The following is a 22,618-nucleotide window of genomic DNA, read 5'->3' as shown; positions in this document are numbered from 1 at the left end:
GTTTGTTTTCTGGGATTTATTACAAGAAGGCATGAGTTCTGTCAGACTTTTTTTTTGAAAGTGTCATGGGGCGCAGAGCACCCCAGAAGTTCTCTGGAGCACATCAAGGAACCTTCTCCTTGAGAAACTAAACCAGAGGACAGATAACGCCTAGAGAGATAAGATGAACCAAATCAGACTGAGCTAGTTTGGGATTCCTACCCTTCATTCTGGTCTCCCTTACCCTGGGGAGATAAATTTGGGTGTGGCTGCGGCCTTTGTGTTCTGAAGAGGGATCTGTAGCCATCCCTCACCTAATTCCTCTAGTTACTACCAGTGGGGGATGGTCCTCCACTCTTCACCCAATTCCCCCAGCTACCACCAGTGGGGGATGGTCCTCTCTCACTAAAGGAACTTTTCATGGGCAGATGGTCCACCTCCATCAGTCCTCTATAAAAGTACCTTCCAGTCTCCTGTTCGAGGAGATTTGGTACCTCTGAGCCATGTGCTTTGTGCCTGTCTCCCCATGAAAAGTCCAAGGATTTCTTTCATGGTTTCCCTCCCCCCACCCTTCCCTTCCCTTGCTCCTAAATAAACTATCACCTTATTCTAACTACTTTTGTGTGCAAGAGGGTGTAATTCTTTAAAGAGGAATTCCTAAGAACCCCAACTCCCACCAACCCATACCCCATTTCCCACCATATCAAAAGAAAAAAGGTCTTTATTAAGTGTTTCCTGTATACTAGGTACATATATTGAGATTCAGAGTTTTGTGCATAATCTTTTTTATGCTGCTTATATCCAGAAATATTTTGTTTTGGGCATTTGTCAGATTAAAAATATATGAAAATTACAAAATCCTTGTATGTTTTGATAGAGTTATTAGAAATTATTAGCAATTTTGAGTGAGATGAGCAGAACCAGGAGAACATTATACACAGTATCAACAACACTGTGTGTTGATCAACTGTGATAGACTTGACTCTTCTCAGCAATACAAGGGTCCAAGATAGTTCCAAAGGACTCATGACGGAAAATGCTCTCCAAATCCAGGAAAAAAAAAAAGAACTATGGAATCTAGATGCAGATTGAACCATATTATTTCTGTTTTTTTTTCTTTTCTTTTTTGAGGTTTTTTCCCTTTTGCTCTGATTCTTCTTTCACAGCATGACTAATGCAGAAATATGTTTAATGTGATTGTACATATATAACCTATATCAGATTGCTTGCTGTCTTGGGGAGGGGGGAGGGAAGGAAAGGAGGAAGGGAGAAAAATTCAAAACTAGAAATCTTATCAAAACAAATGTTGAAAATTATCCTTACATGTAACTGGAAAATAATAAAATACTTTTATGAAAAAAGAAATTATTAGCAATTTGAAGATGAAAATGAAGAATTAGGATTTGGGTTTTAAAGTATGTATATGTATATGCATATGTGTATGTATATATGTATATGCATATGTGAATGTGTATGTGTGTATATGTATATATATGTAGCTTGAGATTATTGAGTAAAGAAGTGGTTAAAAGGAAAGCTAATACTAATCAACCTGATAATATTAAACAAATATTTTTGACTTATTATTCAGTGAGTGGTGGGGAGGCAGATAGGCATATAAAGATGAATATAACTTTTCAGGCCTTCAAAGCAATTATTATAATCAGGTTTGGGAGATTTTATATATATATATATATATATATATATATATATATATATATATATATATATATATATATATATATATATATACATAAGCTTATGTACATATATACAGACACATATATTTATACAAATGTATATTCATAATACAAAATATAGTAATATAGATAACATCATATTATAATGATAAATCATGTCAGTATATGTTCTATATGTATTCATACACATATATATGCATGTACACATATATGTTTTGGAATCAAGTGCATGACATGGGAGACACTGGCAAGGGAGTGCCCAGAAAGACATGCTGCATCAAAGAAGGTGTTGTGCTATATGAGTGAAGCAGAATTGCAGTAGCTCAAAAGAAACATGAGATACACAAAGTTAGAGACATCTCTACTCCAAAATGTTCACATGCACTATTTGTGCCTGACCTGTGGTAGAGCCTCCCTCACTCATATTGGTCAGATCAGCCACAGTTGGACACACTATACCTTGTCTCCAACATAATGATGTCATTTTGGTCTTCTGAGAACAAAGGACAACAACCAGCCAATATGTTCTTACATAAGTATATGTACAATGAACTATAAAACAAATTAATAATTGATAAGTGCATATAAAAATTCATACATTCTGTTAAGGGGTCCCCTGAACTTGTCTTCTTAAGTTGCCATATTTTCCAGACACACTGGATCTGGAAGGCCCTGAATGTATCAAGGATGAAGCTCAGGGCAGCTAGGTGGCGCAGTGGATAGAGCACTATCCCTGGAGTCAGGAGTACCTGAGTTCAAATCCGGCCTCAGACACTTAACATTTACTAGCTGTGTGACCCTGGGCAAGTCACTTAACCCCAGTTGCCTCACTAAAAAACAAAAAACAAAACAAAAACAAAACAAAACAAAAAAAGGATGAAGCTCCCCCTGAGGTGCCATAATTTGTTATTTGTACCCCAAGATGGACTCTTAGTGTGTCCTTGGGAATCAACAGCTCCAGTTAGTCTGCACCAGATTGAGAAAGTCTTTGTGCAACTGGAACCCTTGTAGATAAACAGACTATTATCAAAGAGCATGATCTTAGAAAGAAGAGGAAAATTGTTCCGTGTGCAATCTAAGGTTGATTGTATCTTAATAATTTATCTTAGTAATGGTTAAGAGAGAATTAATTTGTTAATTAACTCATTTCAAAGTAACTGGTATACACTAACACAGTGATTTACATTTTATAATACAATTATTACTTGTCAAGATCTGCTTTAAATATATAATGAAATATAAAATAAATCAGAATTATTATTTCTATGGAACTGTGCTCTGACACAAAATCTTATGGGACATTTTAAAAAGACATACTTACAAAGTGAATATACTGATAAAATTTGTCTTTCATAAACTATGTTTATAATAAAATTTATTTCTTCCAGTATGGACCAGTATTTACAATTTTTGCTCTGGGTAATCGGATTACCTTTGTAACTGAGGAGGAGGGTTTTGATATATTTTTCAAGTCAAAAGAAATAAATTTTGAACATGCAGTGGAAGACCATGTTTATCGAACAGGTAAAGAATATTTTTTCCTACATTTCACTTGAAATAACAGTATTAAGTATTAGATCTCGTTTACTGTATGCATTGATGGTTGAGTAGTGAGTAATAGAATGATTTAGAGCTGCTCCCCCCCCCCCATGGCTTACTTGAAAGGGAGAATAGTGATAATATGTAACAACGTGAATTTAGATAGTACTTTAAGGTCTACAAAGTGCTTCTCTCGTAATAATTCTGTGAGGTAGATAGTACCTTGTTTTATAGTTGAAGAAACTCAAATTCAAGGAAATTGCCAAGTACCAAATCTAATAAGCATCAGAATCAGAGTTGGGACTTAAACTCAGGTAGATCAGTCATCAGTAAACATTGAGGAAGCACTTTCTATGTTAAAAGCATTTATTAAGTGCCTACTATGTGCCAAGAACAATGTTAAGGACTAGGGATACAAAGAAAGAGAAAAGACCATCTTTGCTCTCAAGGAGTTGACAGTCTAAAGGAGAGATGATGTGAAAACAACTATATACAAACAAGTTACATATATGTGTTGAATTTCTATCTAAAATAGAAAACTTCAGAGGCTTATTATTTCTGAAAGAAAATGATTTAATAGCAATGCCAGCAAATTACCATTAAATCAGGCCAACTAATTCCTCAGTGATTAGTGACAATTTGACAGGTTTACCATTTATCTTTATTTTAAAAAAAAGATAAATGGTAAACCTGATTCATGGGATTTTCAGAGAGGTAGGTAGATTTGTAATATTGGGCTTTCTGGGCATGTTGGGAAAATAACTGGGAATTTCTAGGGTAGGATAACTGCTAGATTCAATATTTTATTGTTTTAGAACTCATGACATCATTCTGTGAATTTTTTTTGAAAAGTATCTTTCAGTGGGCTCTTAAGGATTTCTTGGTGAGCTGATACCCACCCTCTTAGCTATCTGAAAAGGGTGATTTGACCTTTACTAAAAGTCCTGTGATATCTATCTTATGATTATTTTATTTTATTTCTATAAAGATATTTTAGGTTGACTCTAACTTGTCTACTATTAAATCTTTAAAAAATATTAATTCACTAAATCTATAGGTAATTTAGGCTCAAGGGAATATTTATGCTGGCTTAGTTCTTCTTAAGTAAAGGACACCTAATCCTAAAATAAATCAAAGGGATTACTATTAACCAATTTAGAAGCCCCACTTTTTATAGGATAAATTACAGATTTATCTATTAAATTGTAGACAGTAAGGGGGATCAGGAAAGGCTTCCTGTATAAGGGGGGATTTTAAACTAGGATTTTAAGGAAGCCAGATCATGGAGGGAAGGAGGGAGAGAATGCCGTGCATAGAAAGAGACAACCAGTAAAATACCCAGTCAAGAGATGGAGTTATCTTGTATCAAGAACAACAAAGAATCCACTGTCATGGGATCACGGAGTATGGTGGGAGTAAGGAGGTTTTAGATGTGAGAAGATTGAAAAGGTAGGAGGGGACCAGGTTATACAGGGTTTTGCATTACCAAACAGATGATTTTATATTTGATCTTGGAGGTTATATGGAGGGTGTGGGGTTTGTTGAGTAGAAAGGTTTTCTGGTGTTGATAATACTGAGCTACCTTTCAAGTGATTCCAGAATTATTTTGAATATAGTATTAGTTGATATAAGCAGACAGACTATATTGCCAACTATGCCAAATGTAAGGGGGTAATGCCCCAATTATGCTAGTTGTAGGGTGGCATACCCTCTGGGAGAATACTGAGAAAACAAAGAAAGAGGGGCTTGGTTATTAATAGGTTTTCTTGGGGTAAATTGAGTTAATTGGAGGAGTTTACTCATAAGAGGCTGGCTGTGCTAGGGAGCAGCTGGACAAAGTAACATCATGGATCCCCAAAAACAACCCCAGGCCAGGTCAGGTATTATATGGAAACAGAAGAAAGAAGGCCTAAAATAGCCCAGGGTCATGTGCAAATTTTCCATGGGATAGTTGGAGCTTCTTTTGCTGTCTACATTTACTCAAGGTAGTTTACAGTTTTTTTGGGGGGGGGAGGGATGTCATAGGTCATATTCCTACTCTGGCCTACCTCCATATATTGATTTTGCATAGAGTATTATTATAGTTTTGCTAGCCTTAAGCCAGCTCATATAGCGATGGAGAAACTTTTATTAAATCTGAATGCCAAGGCATGGGAATTGAAAGGGGCTTAGAAAATGTATTTTTTGTTTCTCTTAAATCACTATATTTGTTGTTTGCAGAAGTATCCTGTGGATTTTTTCCAATAGACCATCAGCAGGAAATATATTTAAAAATATTACTCCTATCTCCTTTATGTTTTTATCATTTATCTTTTGAAAAAATATCAATACAAGCATATCTCAGAGATATTGCAGGTTTGGTTCCAGACCATGGCAATAAAGTGATTATCACAATAAAGCAAGTTACACGAGTTTTTTGGTTTCCCCAGTGCATCTGAAAGTTATGCGTACACTATACAGTAGTCTATTAAGTGTGCAATAGTATCAAGTCTAAAAAAAAAACAATGTACATACCTTAATTTAAAAATACCAGATTGCTGAAAAATGCTAACCATTCCCCAGGGCACTCCCTTTGTTTGTAGTTTAAGGCTACTATACAAAGAGCTGTTATGAGTATTTTTGTACATATAAGTCCTTTCCCTATTTCTTGATCTCTTTGGGTATATGGGACCAATTCTGGTAGCACTAGCTCACAGGCCAGTTTAATTTTTTGGCATAGTTCCAAATTACTTTCCAGAATTGATGGACAAATTCATAGTTCTACCAACAGTGCATAGAATGTGCCTGTTTTCTCTCAGTTCCTCAATATTTGTTGTTTTCCTCTTTTGTTATCTATATTTATCTGATATATCTATATATAGATATATATGAGGTGAAACCTCATATTTCCCTTTAATTTCTTTTATTATTAGCAATTTGGAGGATTTTTTTCCCCACATGGTTGATGATAACTTGGATTTCTTCCTTTGGAAATTATCTGTTCATGTCTTTTGGGGGAATGCTTTTTAGTTCTATAAATTTGATTATTTAATTTCCTCATTTATTTTAGGTAAGATAATTTTATCAGATGTCTTTTATATATGACACCTACTGTATTTAATATGGTCCTAAACAAAGCATGGTTAGGAAGGTAAGTCTGATGTAAAAGCGATTATATGATACATTCCAAACATTTCTGCATTGTTTTCCAAATATTTAAAATACTGCTTTCTTCCTTACCATGGATAATCCAATTTTAACCATGGAACATATGTTTTATATGTTTAAAACAGACGTTTATGATTGAAAATAATGTTCTGTTTACAGTATCAGTTCCAAAGGACATCTTTTTACAATTCCATGGTCTATTATATGGTTTGATGAAAAACAAAATGAAGATTTCCCATCTACATCAGTTCAGTGAAAAGCTGGTAGAAGGATTACATGAACAACTGGAGAGTTTGGGCACTGATGGAAACAAGGATCTCTACAACTTAGTAAGGTAAATAAAGTAGTTTAATTCCCAGATTTTCTAGTTAAAAATAGGTTTTGGGGGCAGCTAGGTGGCACAGTGGATAGAGAACTGGCCCTAGAGTCAGGAGGACCTGAGTTCAAATCCAGCCTCAGACACTTAACATTTACTAGCTGTGTGACCCTAGGCAAGTCACTTAACCCTAATTGCTTCACCAAAAAAACCCCCAAAAAACCCCAAAAAACGAAACAAATAACAACAAAAAAAGCATAGATTTTTAAGTTTGATATTAAGAAAAACTTCTTTACTGTGACAAGTTGTTTACAGTTACCCATTCCACATTGTGACTTTTCCCCTTTTGGTTTTGATATATCACAGGTCAGCATAAGAAGTTAAATAGGAATTTTTTGAGAGTTTTGCAGAAGCTGCGGATGACACGGAAAAAGTTTAGAAGCACAGAAATGCATAAAATAGATGTATAGTATTGGATATCAACCCAAAGTTTATGATAGAGTACTGTAAAACCCTATAAAAGACAAAGAAAAAATTTAGACTTCTCTGGTAGGACGTGAAGGTCAAAAAATTTTACACAGATTTTCCAAATTGTGGGGCATCGTGCCACTAACGCCCATGCTGTGGAAGGAATATCTTTATGTTGGATATATTGGGTTTTTATTCATTCATTAACCTATGTTTATTACTTATTTATTCATATATTAATGTCTCTATTTTTATTTTACTTTAAAAGAATTAGTTGGGTTTTTTATGTTGTTGTTATATTTCTGGTTCCAAACTGTCTCCCTTCCTCCCTTCCCACCCCACACTAGAGAAGGCCATCATTTCTCTCTTTCTCTCTTTCTCTCTCTCTCTCTCTCTCTCTCTCTCTCTCTCTCTCTCTCTCTCTCTCACACACACACACACACACACACACACACACACACACACACACACACCTATTTATCAGTTCTTTCTCTGAAGGAGAATAGTATCTTCCTTTGTAGTTCCTTTGTAGCTGATTTGAATATAATACTCAGAATAACTTAGATGTTCACAGTAATTCTTCAAACAATAGTGCTGTTACTGTATACAATGTTCTCTTAGTTCTGCTCATTTCACTCTTCATTATTTCATGTAATTATTTTCTAAAACTAGCCAGCTCACCATTTCCTTTATTTAACTATTTTTATTTAGAATTGTTTTTCCCCCAAACCCCCAAATTTTAACATTTATTTTTTTATTTTTTATTTTTTTAGTGAGGCAATTGGGGTTAAGTGACTTGCCCAGGGTCACACAGCTAGTAAGTGTTAAGTGTCTGAGGCCGAATTTGAACTCAGGTACTCCTGAATTCAGGGCCGGTGCTTTATCCACTGCGCCACCTAGCTGCCCCTGTGCCACCTAGCTGCCCCTGCGCCACCTAACTGCCCCTTAACATTTATTTTTAAAACTTTGTGTTCCAAATTCTCTTCCTCCCTCATTCCTCATCCCCCTTAAGAACTCAAGCAATTCAGTATAAGTTATACATGTGTAATCATGCAAAACATTTCCACATTAGTCATGTTGTCAAAGAAAACAGACAAAAAAACTTTAGAAAAAGGAACTAACAAAAAACTTATGCTTCAATCTGTATTCAGATACTATCAATTCTTTCTCTGCAGATGGATTGCATTTTTTATAAGTCTTTCAGAGTTGTCTTGGATCATTGTATTACTGAAAATAATTAAGTCATTCATAGTAGATCGTCTTCCAATATTGCTTTTATTTTATATACAGTATATTTCACTTTGCATCAGCTCATAAAAAGTCTTTCCAGGTTTTTCTGATAGCATCCTGCTTATCATTTTTTATAATAAACTATATTTATGTAGTACTTTAAAGGGAGATTTTCTTACAATAAACCTATATGTTGATTATTGCAACAACAATAATAGATAACATTTATATAGTACCTTATACCTGACAGAGAATTTTCTTCACAATAGCTCAGAAAAGTAAGCACCATATGTTTTATCATCATCCTCATCATTCTCATCAACCTCCTCCTCCTCATCTTACATTGCTCTTGCCTCTGTTTCAAATTTTTTCATAGTTACTATTGATAACTGTGTTTCCCTCCATTCTATTCCCTCCCCATGATATTTACTCTATTTTCTATCTTCTTTCACCTTGTCCCTCCTCAAAACAGCTCACCATTTCTTTTTTTCTTTTTTTGTGGGGCAATGAGGATTAAGTGACTCGCTCAGGGTCACACAGCTAGTAAGTGTCAAGTGTCTGAGGCCACATTTGAACTCAGGTCCTCTTGAATTTAGGGCCGGTGCTTTATCTACTGTGCCACCTAGCTACCCCCTAGCTCAGCATTTCTTTATAGCACAATAGTATTACATCATATTTATTTACTTTGCAGGGAACTTCCCTAACTATAATTTATAGTAATAAAAAGATTGGATATAAACTTATTTATGCATTCATCATGAAGTGTAGCTACCCACAGCCCTCTAGAGGCTTGTCTTGATCCTAATATTTACTGACACGCATATCCAACTGAGAAATAGTTAGTTCTTCCTAGTTCTGCAAATTGGCAGGTCTTTCCCTCCCTCACTCCCCTTCTTTCTAATAGAACATTGCTATTGATATCTGCTTTACTAATGCACCAGTGTAGAATGAGAAAAACCCACGTAGCTATAAATCATAAATAAGCTAGATAACAATGTACTTGATATAATTTATTTGGTGCTCAGTGAATACTCCTCATGGATCCACCATTTATTCTGATTGTTTCTCTTGATTTACCCATTTTTCCTAAAGAAAAGAAGTCAGCAGACAAACCTGATTTATTTGCACATAGTAATTATTTTTTAATAATTACGATCTGATTCACTACCATCCTTATAGCTAAAATACAGTTCTCATAGACTCAATAGGATTTAGAGCAGAAAGGAAGATATAGAAAGTTAGAGACCAGCTTTTTCCAACTCACTCATTTTACAGATGTTTTTGGTGCCCTTCTCCAAATGAATCATTGAAGAGAAGAATTAATCAGCACCTTCTATTCACATTAGTTCTTACATTTAGTTTTGGCTGCACTCTGAAAGAGTGATTTATGATAAACTCACCACATCCAGGGTAAAAATAGGCCACAGACATAAAACTTAATTAATCTATAAGGTTTTGGAAGTATATTCTTTGTAGGCAGTAGAAGTCTCATGACAGGTGTACATAAAATGAGATGCTCAAGTCTGTGTCTTGAACTTGACAGAAATAAAAATACTGGACTTTCCCTTTTGGTGAATATATGAAGGCTTTATTACATTCTTGCAAGAATGGGCCTACACTATAAAGAAAAGTGGCTCACTTTGCCACAGCAAACTTATCTTTTTATCCCTAAATCTAACACAAAGTTCCTCCCCTCTTCGTTTCATTGGTTGAGGATTAAGAGGCATACAATCTTACCAGAACACCTCTACATATTTCCCCTTAACATGTCCCCCCTTCCATTACATATATCCCGTGTTTGAAAATGGTGGCAGTCTCTGCCTTTGGGGTGTTGGCAGTTAATATGCATAAGCTTATTAAGCAAGTGCAGTACAAGCTAGCTTTAACCTTTGGCATACTTGGACTAGCTAGACTACTGACTTTGAAGTTTCTCTTCTATATTTACTTTTAGTTGCCTGCAAGACTCTCTTTTAGCCTTGAGGTCCCTTTTTGCAATTCTCTTTTCCTACCCAGACTCCCTCACTTCTGAGATAACAGCATTTTTCTTGTGTAAAACTTTTTCTCTTTCTCTCAAATTGGATCTCTACCAGCTATCTAAGATTACAGAGGATTGTAGTCTTAATCAACCACAGGGGAAAGGGGAATGGAAGAGATTAGGAGTAATAGCTCTCCCAATTGTTATTGGAGAAGGGATGGACCAACCACAGTTACAGGGGACTGTTCATGATTCATGTTACCCACCTCTTAACAGAGAGAGAATGGGCTCAGGATACAGAATGAGACATGTATTTTTTTTTTTGGCAGGACAATGGGGTTAAGTGACTTGCCCAGGGTCACACAGCTAGTAAGTGTCAAGTGTCTGAGGCCAGATTTGAACTCAGGTCCTCCTGAATCCAGGGCCAGTGCTCTATCCACTGTGCCACCTAGCTGCCCTCCATAACCTTTTCTTTTAAAAGACTTCTTTCTTTGACATACATTAGGAATGTTTCTGTTTTTCTAGTTCCCAAGGATCCTACAGCAATAATCAGTTGAATGGTACGGTGAGAGTAGAATGGAAGCTTAGCCTTTATATTTCTGCTTAGTATGTAGAAATCTGTCATTTTAAGAACTAGAATGCTACCAGAAAAAAAAAAAAAGCCCAAAACTACTACACTTGTACTGATCTGAGCATTATCACAATTTTGGAGGCAGAAAGAGATCTTCCAACCCTTGAAGAGGTAAACTAGTGAAATTACATAAGTATGAAAAAAACAAAAACCATAGTTTGTATTCTTTATAGGAATGATGACATAGATAGAGATTGGGGTGGAAGGTGGGTAAAGGTGAGAGAGAACCTTTCACAAAGATTATAATAAGGAGGAAAAAAAGCCCTCTATTTAACAATATAGATACTATAATGTTTGTGTGTGTGTATTCTAGCAATCAATGTCAATTTATTTACAACTATGGAAGAAGTTTGATATTTAAAATTATAAAAATCCTAAATAGCAGGGCAGCTAGGTGGCACAGTGGATAAAGCACCAGCCCTGGATTCAGGAGGACCTGAGTTCAAATCCGACCTCAGACACTTGACACTTACTAGCTATGTGACCCTGGGCAACTCACTTAACCCTCATTGCCCCACCAAAAAAAAAAAAAAAAAGAAAAGAATTTTATCTCTGTCTTTCTTTGTATCCTGTATTGAGACCATTCTCATCATTCATTGAACATAGAGTATGTATTAGGTTATGGAAGCTTATGCCAAGAACTCTAACACCTAATGTATTCCTTTGGCCTACTTCCTTCTTACCCTTTCACTCTTCTCTGCCTCCCATCCCCACCTGCCTCAAGATTTATAGGCATCAACATAAAGCTGGGAGTTCCAACTGCCAGCTTCATGGGAATCAAGAGAACACTTCTTAGACTCATAGCTAGCTTACACTGTCCTTTGACTTTCAAATAGATGTTAACTAAGCTACTTACATGTTCTAGGGCCTTGAAGAAATGGAATTATTCCAAGCTGAATTCAGTTTGTCTTGATCTTTCCATTAAAAGGAAAGACATGACATTGAATTATGAGCATCTTCTGAATATGGATCAGGCTTATTTATAGGACTATCTGTTATCAGATAGGGAAGTCAAAAGTCTATCCTCTAATTTGGTCTTTAAGGGATGAGTTGAGTCATTTTAAGCTTATTGAATAATACCACTTTCTTTCCTTTCTTTTTCTCTTCTTTTCTCTTTCTTTCTTTCTTTCTTTCTTTTTTGCAGGCAGTGAGGGTTAAGTGACTTTCCTAGGGTCACACAGCTAGTAAGTGTCAAGTGTCTGAGAGCCAGATTTGAACTCAGGTCCTCCTGAATCCAGGGCCGGTGTTTTATCCACTGCGCCACCTAGCTGCCCAATAATACTATTTTCTAAACCAATATAATTCAGGACTCTATGATTATGGTAGTTGGAAAAGCCAAATAACTATCATAGCAATTAAATTTGTTCTCTAGGAAGACCTGACCACATTTTGAAAGTCACCTTTTTTTTTTTCCCTAAATTTTGGTGAAGCAGTTGGGGTTAAGTGACTTGCCCAGGGTCACACAGCTAGTAAGTGTTAAGTGTCTGAGGCCGGATTTGAACTCAGGTCCTCCTGAATCCAGGGCCGGTGCTTTATCCACTGTGCCACCTAGTTGACCCCTGAAAGTCACCTTCTTAAAGGATATAAATGGGAATTCTAAGTTTTGAAATTATGATTGAAGGTGGAAACCAGTTGAAATTACCTAAAATAATATATAATGACATTTGAAAAAAGAACTAAAAGTAAAGAAAGTTGTTAATATATTTAACAAATATTTTTATTGAAAATATTGAAATTATCATAAAAACTGAGAATAAAGAGTTCCATAATGATGATGATGATTGTTGTTATTATTTTTGCAGGGCAATGAGGGTTAAGTGACTTGCCCAGGGTCACCCAGATAGTAAGTGTCAAGTTGCTGAGGCGGGATTTGAACTGTGGTAAAATATGAAAGTTTTTAACAGTCGGTTAGGATAACTGAAAGACGCCAGTTTTTCAAGGACCACCCTTTTGGGGAGGAGATGAACAGTCCGCCTGCTGCGCATGTCAGACTGCCTGCCGGGTACAGTCCGCCTGCTGCGCATGTCAGACTGCCTGCCGGGTACAGTCCGCCTGCTGCGCATGTCAGACTGCCTGCCGGGTACAGTCCGCCTGCTGCGCATGTCAGACTGCCTGCCGGGTTTTTTGACTTCCGGGGTGGAGAGAACGGGAGTAGCCTTTTTTGCCGGCTTGGCGGGACTCCGGGCGGCGCGGCACAGACGGTCTGACTCACTCCAAAGGTGGCCTAAATCGGTTTGGTGAGTTTTTATAAGGAATATAGACTAAGCCTAGATTTAAGACGATTTGTACTGTATTTCTGTTTTCCTATCCTTCTAATCAACAACACCTTATATACAATAAAGGCTCTATCTAGAAAACCAGAAGCTTCTTCCATTTACTAGTCTGGGAGATGAATTAAGGGAAGGGTTAAGTAGGGGAGATTTATGATCTAATATCCAATTTTAAATCACACAGTTTGGCGACCCCGAAGGGACCTTAAGGACCCTCCCACCCTCCCTAGTTTGGCCATAAGCCGGCTAATTCGGTGGATTTTCCAAATACCACCCCCCCCCCCCCCCCGCGGACTTTCCCTTTGTCTAGTCTCCCTTAAAGACTTTAAGCCTCTAAAAGTCTTGCTTTAAACAGAAAAGCCAGCCCAGTTTAAAGGGCAAGATGCTCGAATATTCTACCATCCCTTTGATTTTTCTCATCGGAATGTATTGGGACAGCATAACATCCCGACTTAGAGGAATAGTTTACTCAATGGTCCTTCATAACATTATTGGTTTTTTCCTCATTCAGGCAGCAAAAAGTTTTTTGTATAATAGTATACGTGAGAATCTTTGGGAAAATACGTTTAATATAAGTAGAAATTTTATGCCTGCAATTGAAATACCTTTTAATACCACATCCATAGTTCATACGACTAAGGATTTTATTTTTTTTTGTTGTTTTTTTTTTGTTTTTGTTATTATCATTGTTTTTGTTATTATCATTGTTATGATGTGGGGGAAACTCTCACATATGGAGAGAGACCTCAAAATGGCTGTTTCTACTAGAGATGATCCAAATTCAGAATCAGATCAGCAGAAACTACTCCCTCTGCAGGAAGCTATAGAACATAGTAAGAAGGGAGTGCCAATTCAAGTCAGAAAATATAGCCCCTTTAGACCAAGTGACTTGAGCGCATGGAAATCAATCATCCCTAGTTTTGAGAAAAATCCAAACACTGTAATTTCACAGTTAAGGACTATATTTAATACATATCAACCCAGTTGGGCTGATGTTACTTGCCTTTTGGAAACTTTACTGTCCCCAACTGAGATTACAGATATTATCTCAGCAGGAAATGCCCTTGTTGCGAAAGGTAAGGCCGATGTGGAATGGCCTCTAAAGGATCCAGAGTGGAATTATAATGATGATAGGGATTTCCAAAGATTAAAAGATGCTAGAGAAACACTTCTGAAGGGAATGGAATCTTGCTCTAGAAAACCGGAAAACTGGCAGAAATTTTTAAGCCTACCTCAGGAGGCTAATGAAAGACCAAACAGATTTTATGATAGACTTTGTGAGGCCGCTAGACAGTACACCAGATTGGATCCAGTAGATTTAAGAGATTCCTGTATCATTCTCAACACATTTGTTTATAATTCACTGCCAGAAATACGCAGATACTTTCTGAAACAATGTCCAGACTGGAGAAATCTCTCAGTAGATAGAATTAAGGAACTTGCAAATTATGTCTTTGACTCACGTGAGGAAGATCCAGATCACCCTAAACAGAGCATTCTGGCACCAGCGATTCCTAGTCAGCCATGTGGACACCGGAACAAGGACACTAAGGTGTGTTGTTACTGTCGTAAGGAGGGGCATGAATTGAGAGAATGTAGGACTTGGAGAAGAAATTCTAATTCTAATTACAGGCGAAATCAAAATAGAAATAGATCTTTTTGGAGGAATACAGAAAGGCAGTACCAGAATAATGGTAACCAAGACCCCCCTCAGAAGAGGACACAGGAATGATGGTGTCTTGGGGAGGAATGGAACATAGATAATGAAAGCCATATATTCCCAGATCCAGATTTTTTGAATGCACTTGTGCCAGTCCATTCACCTCCCCAGAGTAATGAACCACATGTCACCTTAAAAGTGGGGGAGACTTATTATGATTGTCTGCTAGACACAGGAGCCTCTAAATCAGTATTAGTAAGCAAACCAGATGCTGGGTGTAGACCTGTAGGATTTTTGAATGTAGTGGGAGTCTCAGGAAAGAGCCAGAGAGTGGCAAAATTGAATCCTCGCATGGTATCTATGGGGCCCTTAACAGTGGAACATTCATTTTTACTCATGCCTGATGCCCCTGTAAATTTATTAGGTCGTGATCTCCTTTGCAAGCTTAGAGCAACCATATCTTGTGCTCCAGATGGGGCTGTCTCCTTACAATTGCCAGAGGATACTGTTCATTTATTACCAATTTTACTTACAGAAGCTCAAGGAACAGCAGGGGAGGTATCCAAAATCCCCTCTGACATTCCTGAGTCTTTATGGGCCTCATCCCCTAATGAGGTGGGGCTCCTTAAGTCTGCCATGCCTGTTACCTTTAAAGTTAAGGGGGGACCACCCCCCTCCATTCCACAGTATCCATTGTCTAGGGAAGCAATAGAAGGGATCACCCCTATAATTGAGGCTTTGAAAAGCCAGGGTATTATTATTCCATGTCATCACTCTCCATGCAATACTCCCATTTTGCCAGTTAAAAAACCCAAGCCTGGGCCAGATGGTAAACCTGTTTATCGTTTTGTGCAAGACCTTAGAGCGATTAATAATTATGTTATTCCTAGACATTCCATAGTTCCAAACCCGGCTACGATAATTTCATCGATTCCCTATGAATCTACATGTTTCACAGTGGTAGACCTTTGCTCTGCCTTTTTCTCCATACCAGTACATGAGGACTTCCAATATTTATTTGCTTTTACCTGGAAAAATAGACAGTGGACCTGGACTAGACTCCCACAGGGATTTGTAGACAGTCCCACATTATTTTCCCAAATTTTACAGCAGGATCTGGCCTCTATTACCTTTAAGGGCTCCATACTAGTACAATATGTTGATGACTTACTTTTGGCCTCTCCTAATGCTGAAATTTGTCAGGAAGATAGCCGTCACTTACTGCTGGAGCTGCACAAGAGAGGACACAAGGTTTCCAAGACAAAGGTACAATGGTGTTTGCCCCAGGTAGAATATTTAGGATTTATTTTGGCTGCTGGAACTCGCTCTGTCTCTTCTAAGAGAGTCCAGGCCATTCAACAACTCTCTGCCCCCACTACTAAGAGGCAGTTGAGAGCCATTCTGGGAGCAGCTGGGTACTGTAGACAATGGATACCCTCTTTTGGTGAAATTACTAAACCCCTCATAGCTCTTACAAAAAGTTCTGTTCCAGACAGTTTACAGTTGGATCCCCAGCATCTCTCAGCCATAAAAGAATTAAAACGGGCCTTGTTATCAGCACCTGCCCTAGGACTGCCAGATTATAGTAAGCCTTTCACTCTCTTTGTGCATGAACAAAGGGGGGTGGCTTCTGGAGTCCTGACTCAGTCACTGGGGCCTAACCAACGTCCTATAGCCTACTATTCAATTCAGCTGGACCCTGTAGCGGCTGGAGCGCCACCTTGCCTTAGAGCAGTGGCGGCCACAGCGCTTTTGGTAGAAAAAGCCTCTGATTTGGTCCTAGGTAACCCTCTAACTGTGCAATGCCCTCACGAAGTGGAGGCTCTCTTACTACGTCACAGGACACAAGCCTTTTCAGATCAAAGGCTGGCTAAGTATGAAATAACCCTGTTAGGTAATGAGAATATCACTTTAAAACGCTGCACAGTTCTTAATCCAGCAACACTACTCCCTAACTTACCATTCTCGGGGGAACCGTTGCATGACTGTGCTTCTTTAGTTGATATGGCTGAAAAACCCCGTGATGATCTTTTTGATACACCTTTAGAAAATCCTGATCTTGTCCTCTATACAGATGGTTCCTCATTTATGAGAGAGGGAACCCGTTTTACTGGAGCTGCTGTAGTTTCTGATTATGACACCCTCTGGGCAGCTTCTCTGCCTTCCCATTTTAGTGCACAGGCTGCTGAACTTGTGGCTCTTACACAGGCCTGTAATATAGCTAAAGATAAGAGTGCCACCATTTTTACTGACTCGAAATATGGCTTTGGCATATGCCACTTTATTGGTATGATTTGGCGTCAACGAGGCTTTCTAACATCCTCGGGCAAGGCTATTGCCAATGGGGACCTTATCAAGGACCTCTTAGATGCCCTAAAACTGCCTTCTTCCCTAGCCGTTGTACATTGCCCTGCCCACACAGGGAATAGTGATCCTGTTTCAAAGGGAAATGCACGAGCCGATTCTGCAGCCAAGCTTGCTGCATTAGAAGCTCCTGAACATGTATTTAACCTTTCACCTTCTGAGGATATTCCTTCCAACCTAACCTATGACGATTCTGAAGTAGAAAAGTGGAAAAAGAAATTTAAGGCGAAACAGATCAATGGCATCTGGGTGTCTCCGGAAGGTAAGCCATTTCTTCCCCGGAAATTCTACCACCAGGTATGCCTCTCTGTTCACAGAAAAGGCCATTTTGGTACACAAGGCATTGTAGACTCTATTAAGAGAACCTGGATAGCACCAGGTGTGACTAATACAGCATCTCGAATCTGCTCGGGCTGCTCCACATGTCAGTCTTATAATCAGTATGCTTTTAAGGTCAAAGCTTATGGAGGGCGTCCTCTAGCATATACACCTTTTGAGCACTTACAAATTGATTATATTACTATGCCAAAAGCAGGACATTATAAATTTTGCCTTGTTATAGTTGATCAGCTCACTCGGTGGGTGGAGGCCTTTCCCAGCCCCCGAGCCACAGCTGCCTTTGTTGCCAAAATTCTTCTTAAAGAGATAGTACCTCGTTTTGGCCCACCAGCCCGCATCGATTCTGACAAAGGCACACATTTCACTGATTCGATTTTATCCCAAATCTACTCTTTCTTGGGAGTGACTCCAAAATTCCACACGCCCTACCATCCACAAAGTTCAGGCCAAGTCGAACGTATGAATAAAGAGCTTAAGAGTATGATTGGCAAATTATGTACTGAAACCCATTTGAAATGGCCTGATGTTCTACCATTGGCATTATTCTATCTACGAAGTAGACCAAGAGGAGAACTTCATATATCTCCTTATGAAATGCTTTTTGGTCACCCTCCTATCCAAGCTAAAACTTTTTCCCCAGTTTATACATCACTGGTGGGAGGTGATACTTCTGTTGCTTCCTATATACAGGAATTACAGACCAGGCTACGTGAACTCCATGAGGCAGGAGCTGTGGTCCAGGCAGGACCATTAGACTTTTCATTGCATAACTTCAACCCAGGAGATAAAATATATGTAAAGAATTTTCAGAAAACCAGTGGAACTCAACCTGCCTGGGAAGGACCTTTTCAGGTATTATTGACAACTCCTACTGCCATTAAAATTGGTGAAAAAGACTCATGGATTCATTGCTCTCATATAAAGCCTGCACCATTCATAGGTGAAGAGATTTCAGATAGACCTGAGGTAGACGCTAAAGAGGTAAAAACCCTAAAGATAGCAACTGTTAAAGAGCAAAGAGAGTTCAGAGGAAAAAGGCAGTTCCCATTTAATAATCCCACTGATCAGTTAAATGCTTTGGGACTCAGTCTTCGTAAAGTATCAGGAGACGGAAATTGCCTTTTTAGGGCTTTAGCAGACCAGCTAGAAGGTCACTGTAGAAATCATCTCAGACACAGACAAGAAGCTGCTTCTTATATGATTAACCATAGACAAGAGTTTGAGTCTTTTATAGTAAATGACTCCCCTTTTGAAGAATATGTTGATGAATTAAAGAAATTTGGAAAGTGGGGAGGAAATGATACAATTGTAGCATTTGCTAAGCAGCATCAGCTGAATGTTGTGGTTCATCAATTAAATCAGCCTTTATTGAAAATCAGTGGCACAGACAAAACTGATGCTAGAGAACTCCACATTTTCTACCATAAAGAACATTATGACAGCATTAGGAAGATCAATGACAATTCAGAAACCCCTGCCACTTTGGCATGCAGAGAATTGGGGAACCAGTTAAAACAATGTGGCATACCCCAAACTCTAGCAGCTTAAATACCTTAAAATTTAACAAGCATTTCCTTCCACAGGCAAAAGCACTGAAGCACATGGCCTAGTTTTCTGGCCCACCTCAATTTCTCCCACCCTTTTCCCTACCCTATACCTATTTTTTTTTTTTTATCCTTTTTGCTTTTTGTTTTGTTTTGACTTTTGAAAGGCACTGAAAAGACCTGGAATTCACCACACCTTTAAATTCTTTAAGAGCACAAAAGGGTGCTTAGCGAATCTTTTGCCTTTTATTTTTGGTTTTTGGTTTTGCTTTTTTTTTTTTTTTTTTTACTTTTGTTTCTTTTGCTTTTCTTTAAAAACCCGATTTTGTAAACTAAGTGACTTTTCAAAGGCATTTTAAGTATATGCTATTGAATATTGAATCTTGCTTATTGAAGTCTTATTTCTTTTTGATGAATTAATCACCACTTTAAGTATCTGCTACTGTTATACTAGAGAATTCATGTATAAGATGATGTGGTCTAATTGCTAAAAGAAGATTATGTAATAATGTCTAAAAGAAGATTATGTAACAATGTCTAATATAATCAGCTATTTACATTCGTTTATTATTTATATGTCATTATACTCTGGGTATGGTTTGGAATTATTGTATATATCACTAATATATTCTCAGTTATGCAGCATAGCACACATTTTTACCATCATATTGTCTTTGGTGAAATTAATGAGATTTCAGAAATATGGAAACTTATCATTTCAGAGACTAACTTGCTGTGAACTCTGATGCAGGCCCTGGAGAGAATATATGTGCAACAAAAGGAGAGACAGGTATACATAAGTCCATGGTTTGCTTATGATGGTGACTATGTAGAGCACAATTACTAGGCACAGTCCAGTATTCATCCTCTCTCCCTCCTAATTTAACCTAATTTAACTGAACTTACTTATCTTTTTATCTCACTCAGTTGAATTCACCTGTGGCCTAGCACAATCACTGGCTGTCTCGGAACCATGAGATATGGTATGATAACCTTTCCATAACATTTTCAGGTGTCATGAACACATACTAAATTTGACTTTGATCCAGACACATGGTGGTAAAAAGTGTTACTGATTGCAAAATGCTATGCTAAGGTTTAGTAAAAAAAAAAAAAAATACAGCAATTCAAACAGTTAAAGAAGAAATCCAGCTTTCCAGACCAGAGTCCAGAATCCAGAATCCAGACCAGAGTCCAGAATCCAGTTTTCCAGACCAGAATCCAGTTTCCTCCTGATGATATCTTACCACTTCAAGAAGACAAGAGAACTCAGAGACTTTATATGAACTGTTTTGCTTTATTAGCTTTTACTATCTCCTTTCTGTTATATACTATCTGTAACATGTACTCTCTGCAGAGGCTCTCCCTTTGCAAGACTAATGTCAAAGCGTCGGTTCATGAGGAAAGAAAAAAATCGCCCCTCTGGACAAAACTTTCCTCTCTTCCTTTTCTGTATTGTTGTTCGCATATTATTAGTCAGCAGAAGTTATTATATTCTTTTTACTGTTCCATCAAGGAAACATTCCATTTCTTGAGGAAGCAAAGGGGGGAAATGTGGTAAAATATGAAAGTTTTTAACAGTCGGTTAGGATAACTGAAAGACGCCAGTTTTTCAAGGACCACCCTTTTGGGGAGGAGATGAACAGTCCGCCTGCTGCGCATGTCAGACTGCCTGCCGGGTACAGTCCGCCTGCTGCGCATGTCAGACTGCCTGCCGGGTACAGTCCGCCTGCTGCGCATGTCAGACTGCCTGCCGGGTTTTTTGACTTCCGGGGTGGAGAGAACGGGAGTAGCCTTTTTTGCCGGCTTGGCGGGACTCCGGGCGGCGCGGCACAGACGGTCTGACTCACTCCAAAGGTGGCCTAAATCGGTTTGGTGAGTTTTTATAAGGAATATAGACTAAGCCTAGATTTAAGACGATTTGTACTGTATTTCTGTTTTCCTATCCTTCTAATCAACAACACCTTATATACAATAAAGGCTCTATCTAGAAAACCAGAAGCTTCTTCCATTTACTAGTCTGGGAGATGAATTAAGGGAAGGGTTAAAAATCACACAGAACTTAGGTCCTCCTGAATCCAGGCCCAGTGCTTTATCCACTGTGCCACCTAGCTGCCCCCCCCCAAGATTATTTTTAACCATGTCTTGGGTTGGGATAAAAAGGTTAGAATTTAATTGCCAATATTTTGATTTTGGTTTTTTAGGCTTGAAAATGTCTCTTGCATCTACTTCCTCCTTTCTTCTGCTACCACCGTAGTTCAGGCCCCTATTAACTAAAGAGTGTGGGTAGAAGGTTTTATCCTTAGAGAGGAAAATGTTAAGCATACTTTCTCCTTTGGCACGAGAGAGAGAGAGAGAGAGAGAGAGAGAGAGAGAGAGAGAGAGAGAAGAGAGAACAGATGGTTGATGGTAATGATATGAATTTTGAAGACTAGGGAGAAGAATATAGACATGGTCTGTGTAAGAGTCTAAATCATCTGTTATAGTGTAGCATTGGGGAGCATGAATAGAAAGAAGGAAGAGGTTGAGATGAAAAGCCAAATATAAGGATTGTGGAACAGAAACCAGGATAGGGAAGGTGGCATATTCTGGGTTTAGAGTCAAATCGCTCTCTTTGCTATTTAGTTTCTTTGTGACCATAGGTAATTTACATAATGTGCCTGGCCTTGGTTTCCTCTATTAAATGAAGCACCTGGATAAGGTGATCTCTAAGATCTCTTCTAGCTTTCCATATGCGATCCTCAAAGATATATATTCAGTTATTTCAGTCATGTCTGACTCTTTGTGACCCTATTTGTTGTTTTCTTGGCAAAGATACTGGAGTGGTTTGCTATTTATTTCTCCAGCTCATTTTACAGATGAGGAAACTGAGGTGAACAGGGCTAAGTGACTTGCCCAAGGTCATACAGCTAATAAGTATCTGAGTCCAGATTTGAACTCAACAGGATGAATCTTCCTGATTCCAGGCCTGCCACTCTATCCATTGTAACACCTACCTGCCTTAGATGTGTGGTAGATACAATTCTAGCTTGGAAACTGATGAGTAAAGGAGAGATGGCCTAGCCACTTTACTGACACCGATGGGGCAAGCCCTCCTATTACTCTCTACAAAGGCAGAAATCATAGCCTCTCTTAGAGATGGGGTGGGCCCTATCTCAGGTAACAGATTTTGTTGTTCAGTCATGTCTAACTCTTCAGGACCCCATTTTAGGGTTTTCTTGGCAAAAATACTGAAGTAGTTTGCCATTTTCTTCTTCAGGTCATTTTATAGATGAGGAACTGAGCAAGTGACTTGCCCACAGTCACACAGCTACTGTCTGAAGGAGGATTTGAACTCAGGAAGGTTAAGTCTTCCTGACTCCAGTTCTGGCACTCTATCCATTTGTACCACCTAGTTACCATTGAAGCCCTTTTTTTCCAATGACTTTTTTATCCTCTAGTTCTAGGATATCAGGG

The 22,618-nt window shown here is 38.2% G+C and overlaps 1 protein-coding gene across 2 annotated transcripts in view; it reads left to right on the top strand.

Annotated features, from left to right (window-relative positions):
• LOC122726734 (24-hydroxycholesterol 7-alpha-hydroxylase) overlaps positions 1–22,618 on the top strand; it is a 121,174-nt gene that overhangs the window by 6,718 nt on the left and 91,838 nt on the right. For both annotated transcript variants that reach the window (XM_043964641.1, XM_043964642.1), the window contains exons 2-3: positions 3,068–3,203; positions 6,525–6,699. In XM_043964641.1, the coding sequence (XP_043820576.1) occupies positions 3,068–3,203; positions 6,525–6,699 (311 nt within the window). The remainder of the gene's footprint in view (positions 1–3,067; positions 3,204–6,524; positions 6,700–22,618) is intronic.

Source organism: Dromiciops gliroides, chromosome 4 (genome assembly GCF_019393635.1).
Source record: "Dromiciops gliroides isolate mDroGli1 chromosome 4, mDroGli1.pri, whole genome shotgun sequence".
Lineage (NCBI taxonomy): Eukaryota > Metazoa > Chordata > Mammalia > Microbiotheria > Microbiotheriidae > Dromiciops > Dromiciops gliroides.
The sequence above is the reverse complement of the archived record's forward strand: the minus strand, read 5'-3'. Positions and strand labels throughout refer to the sequence as shown.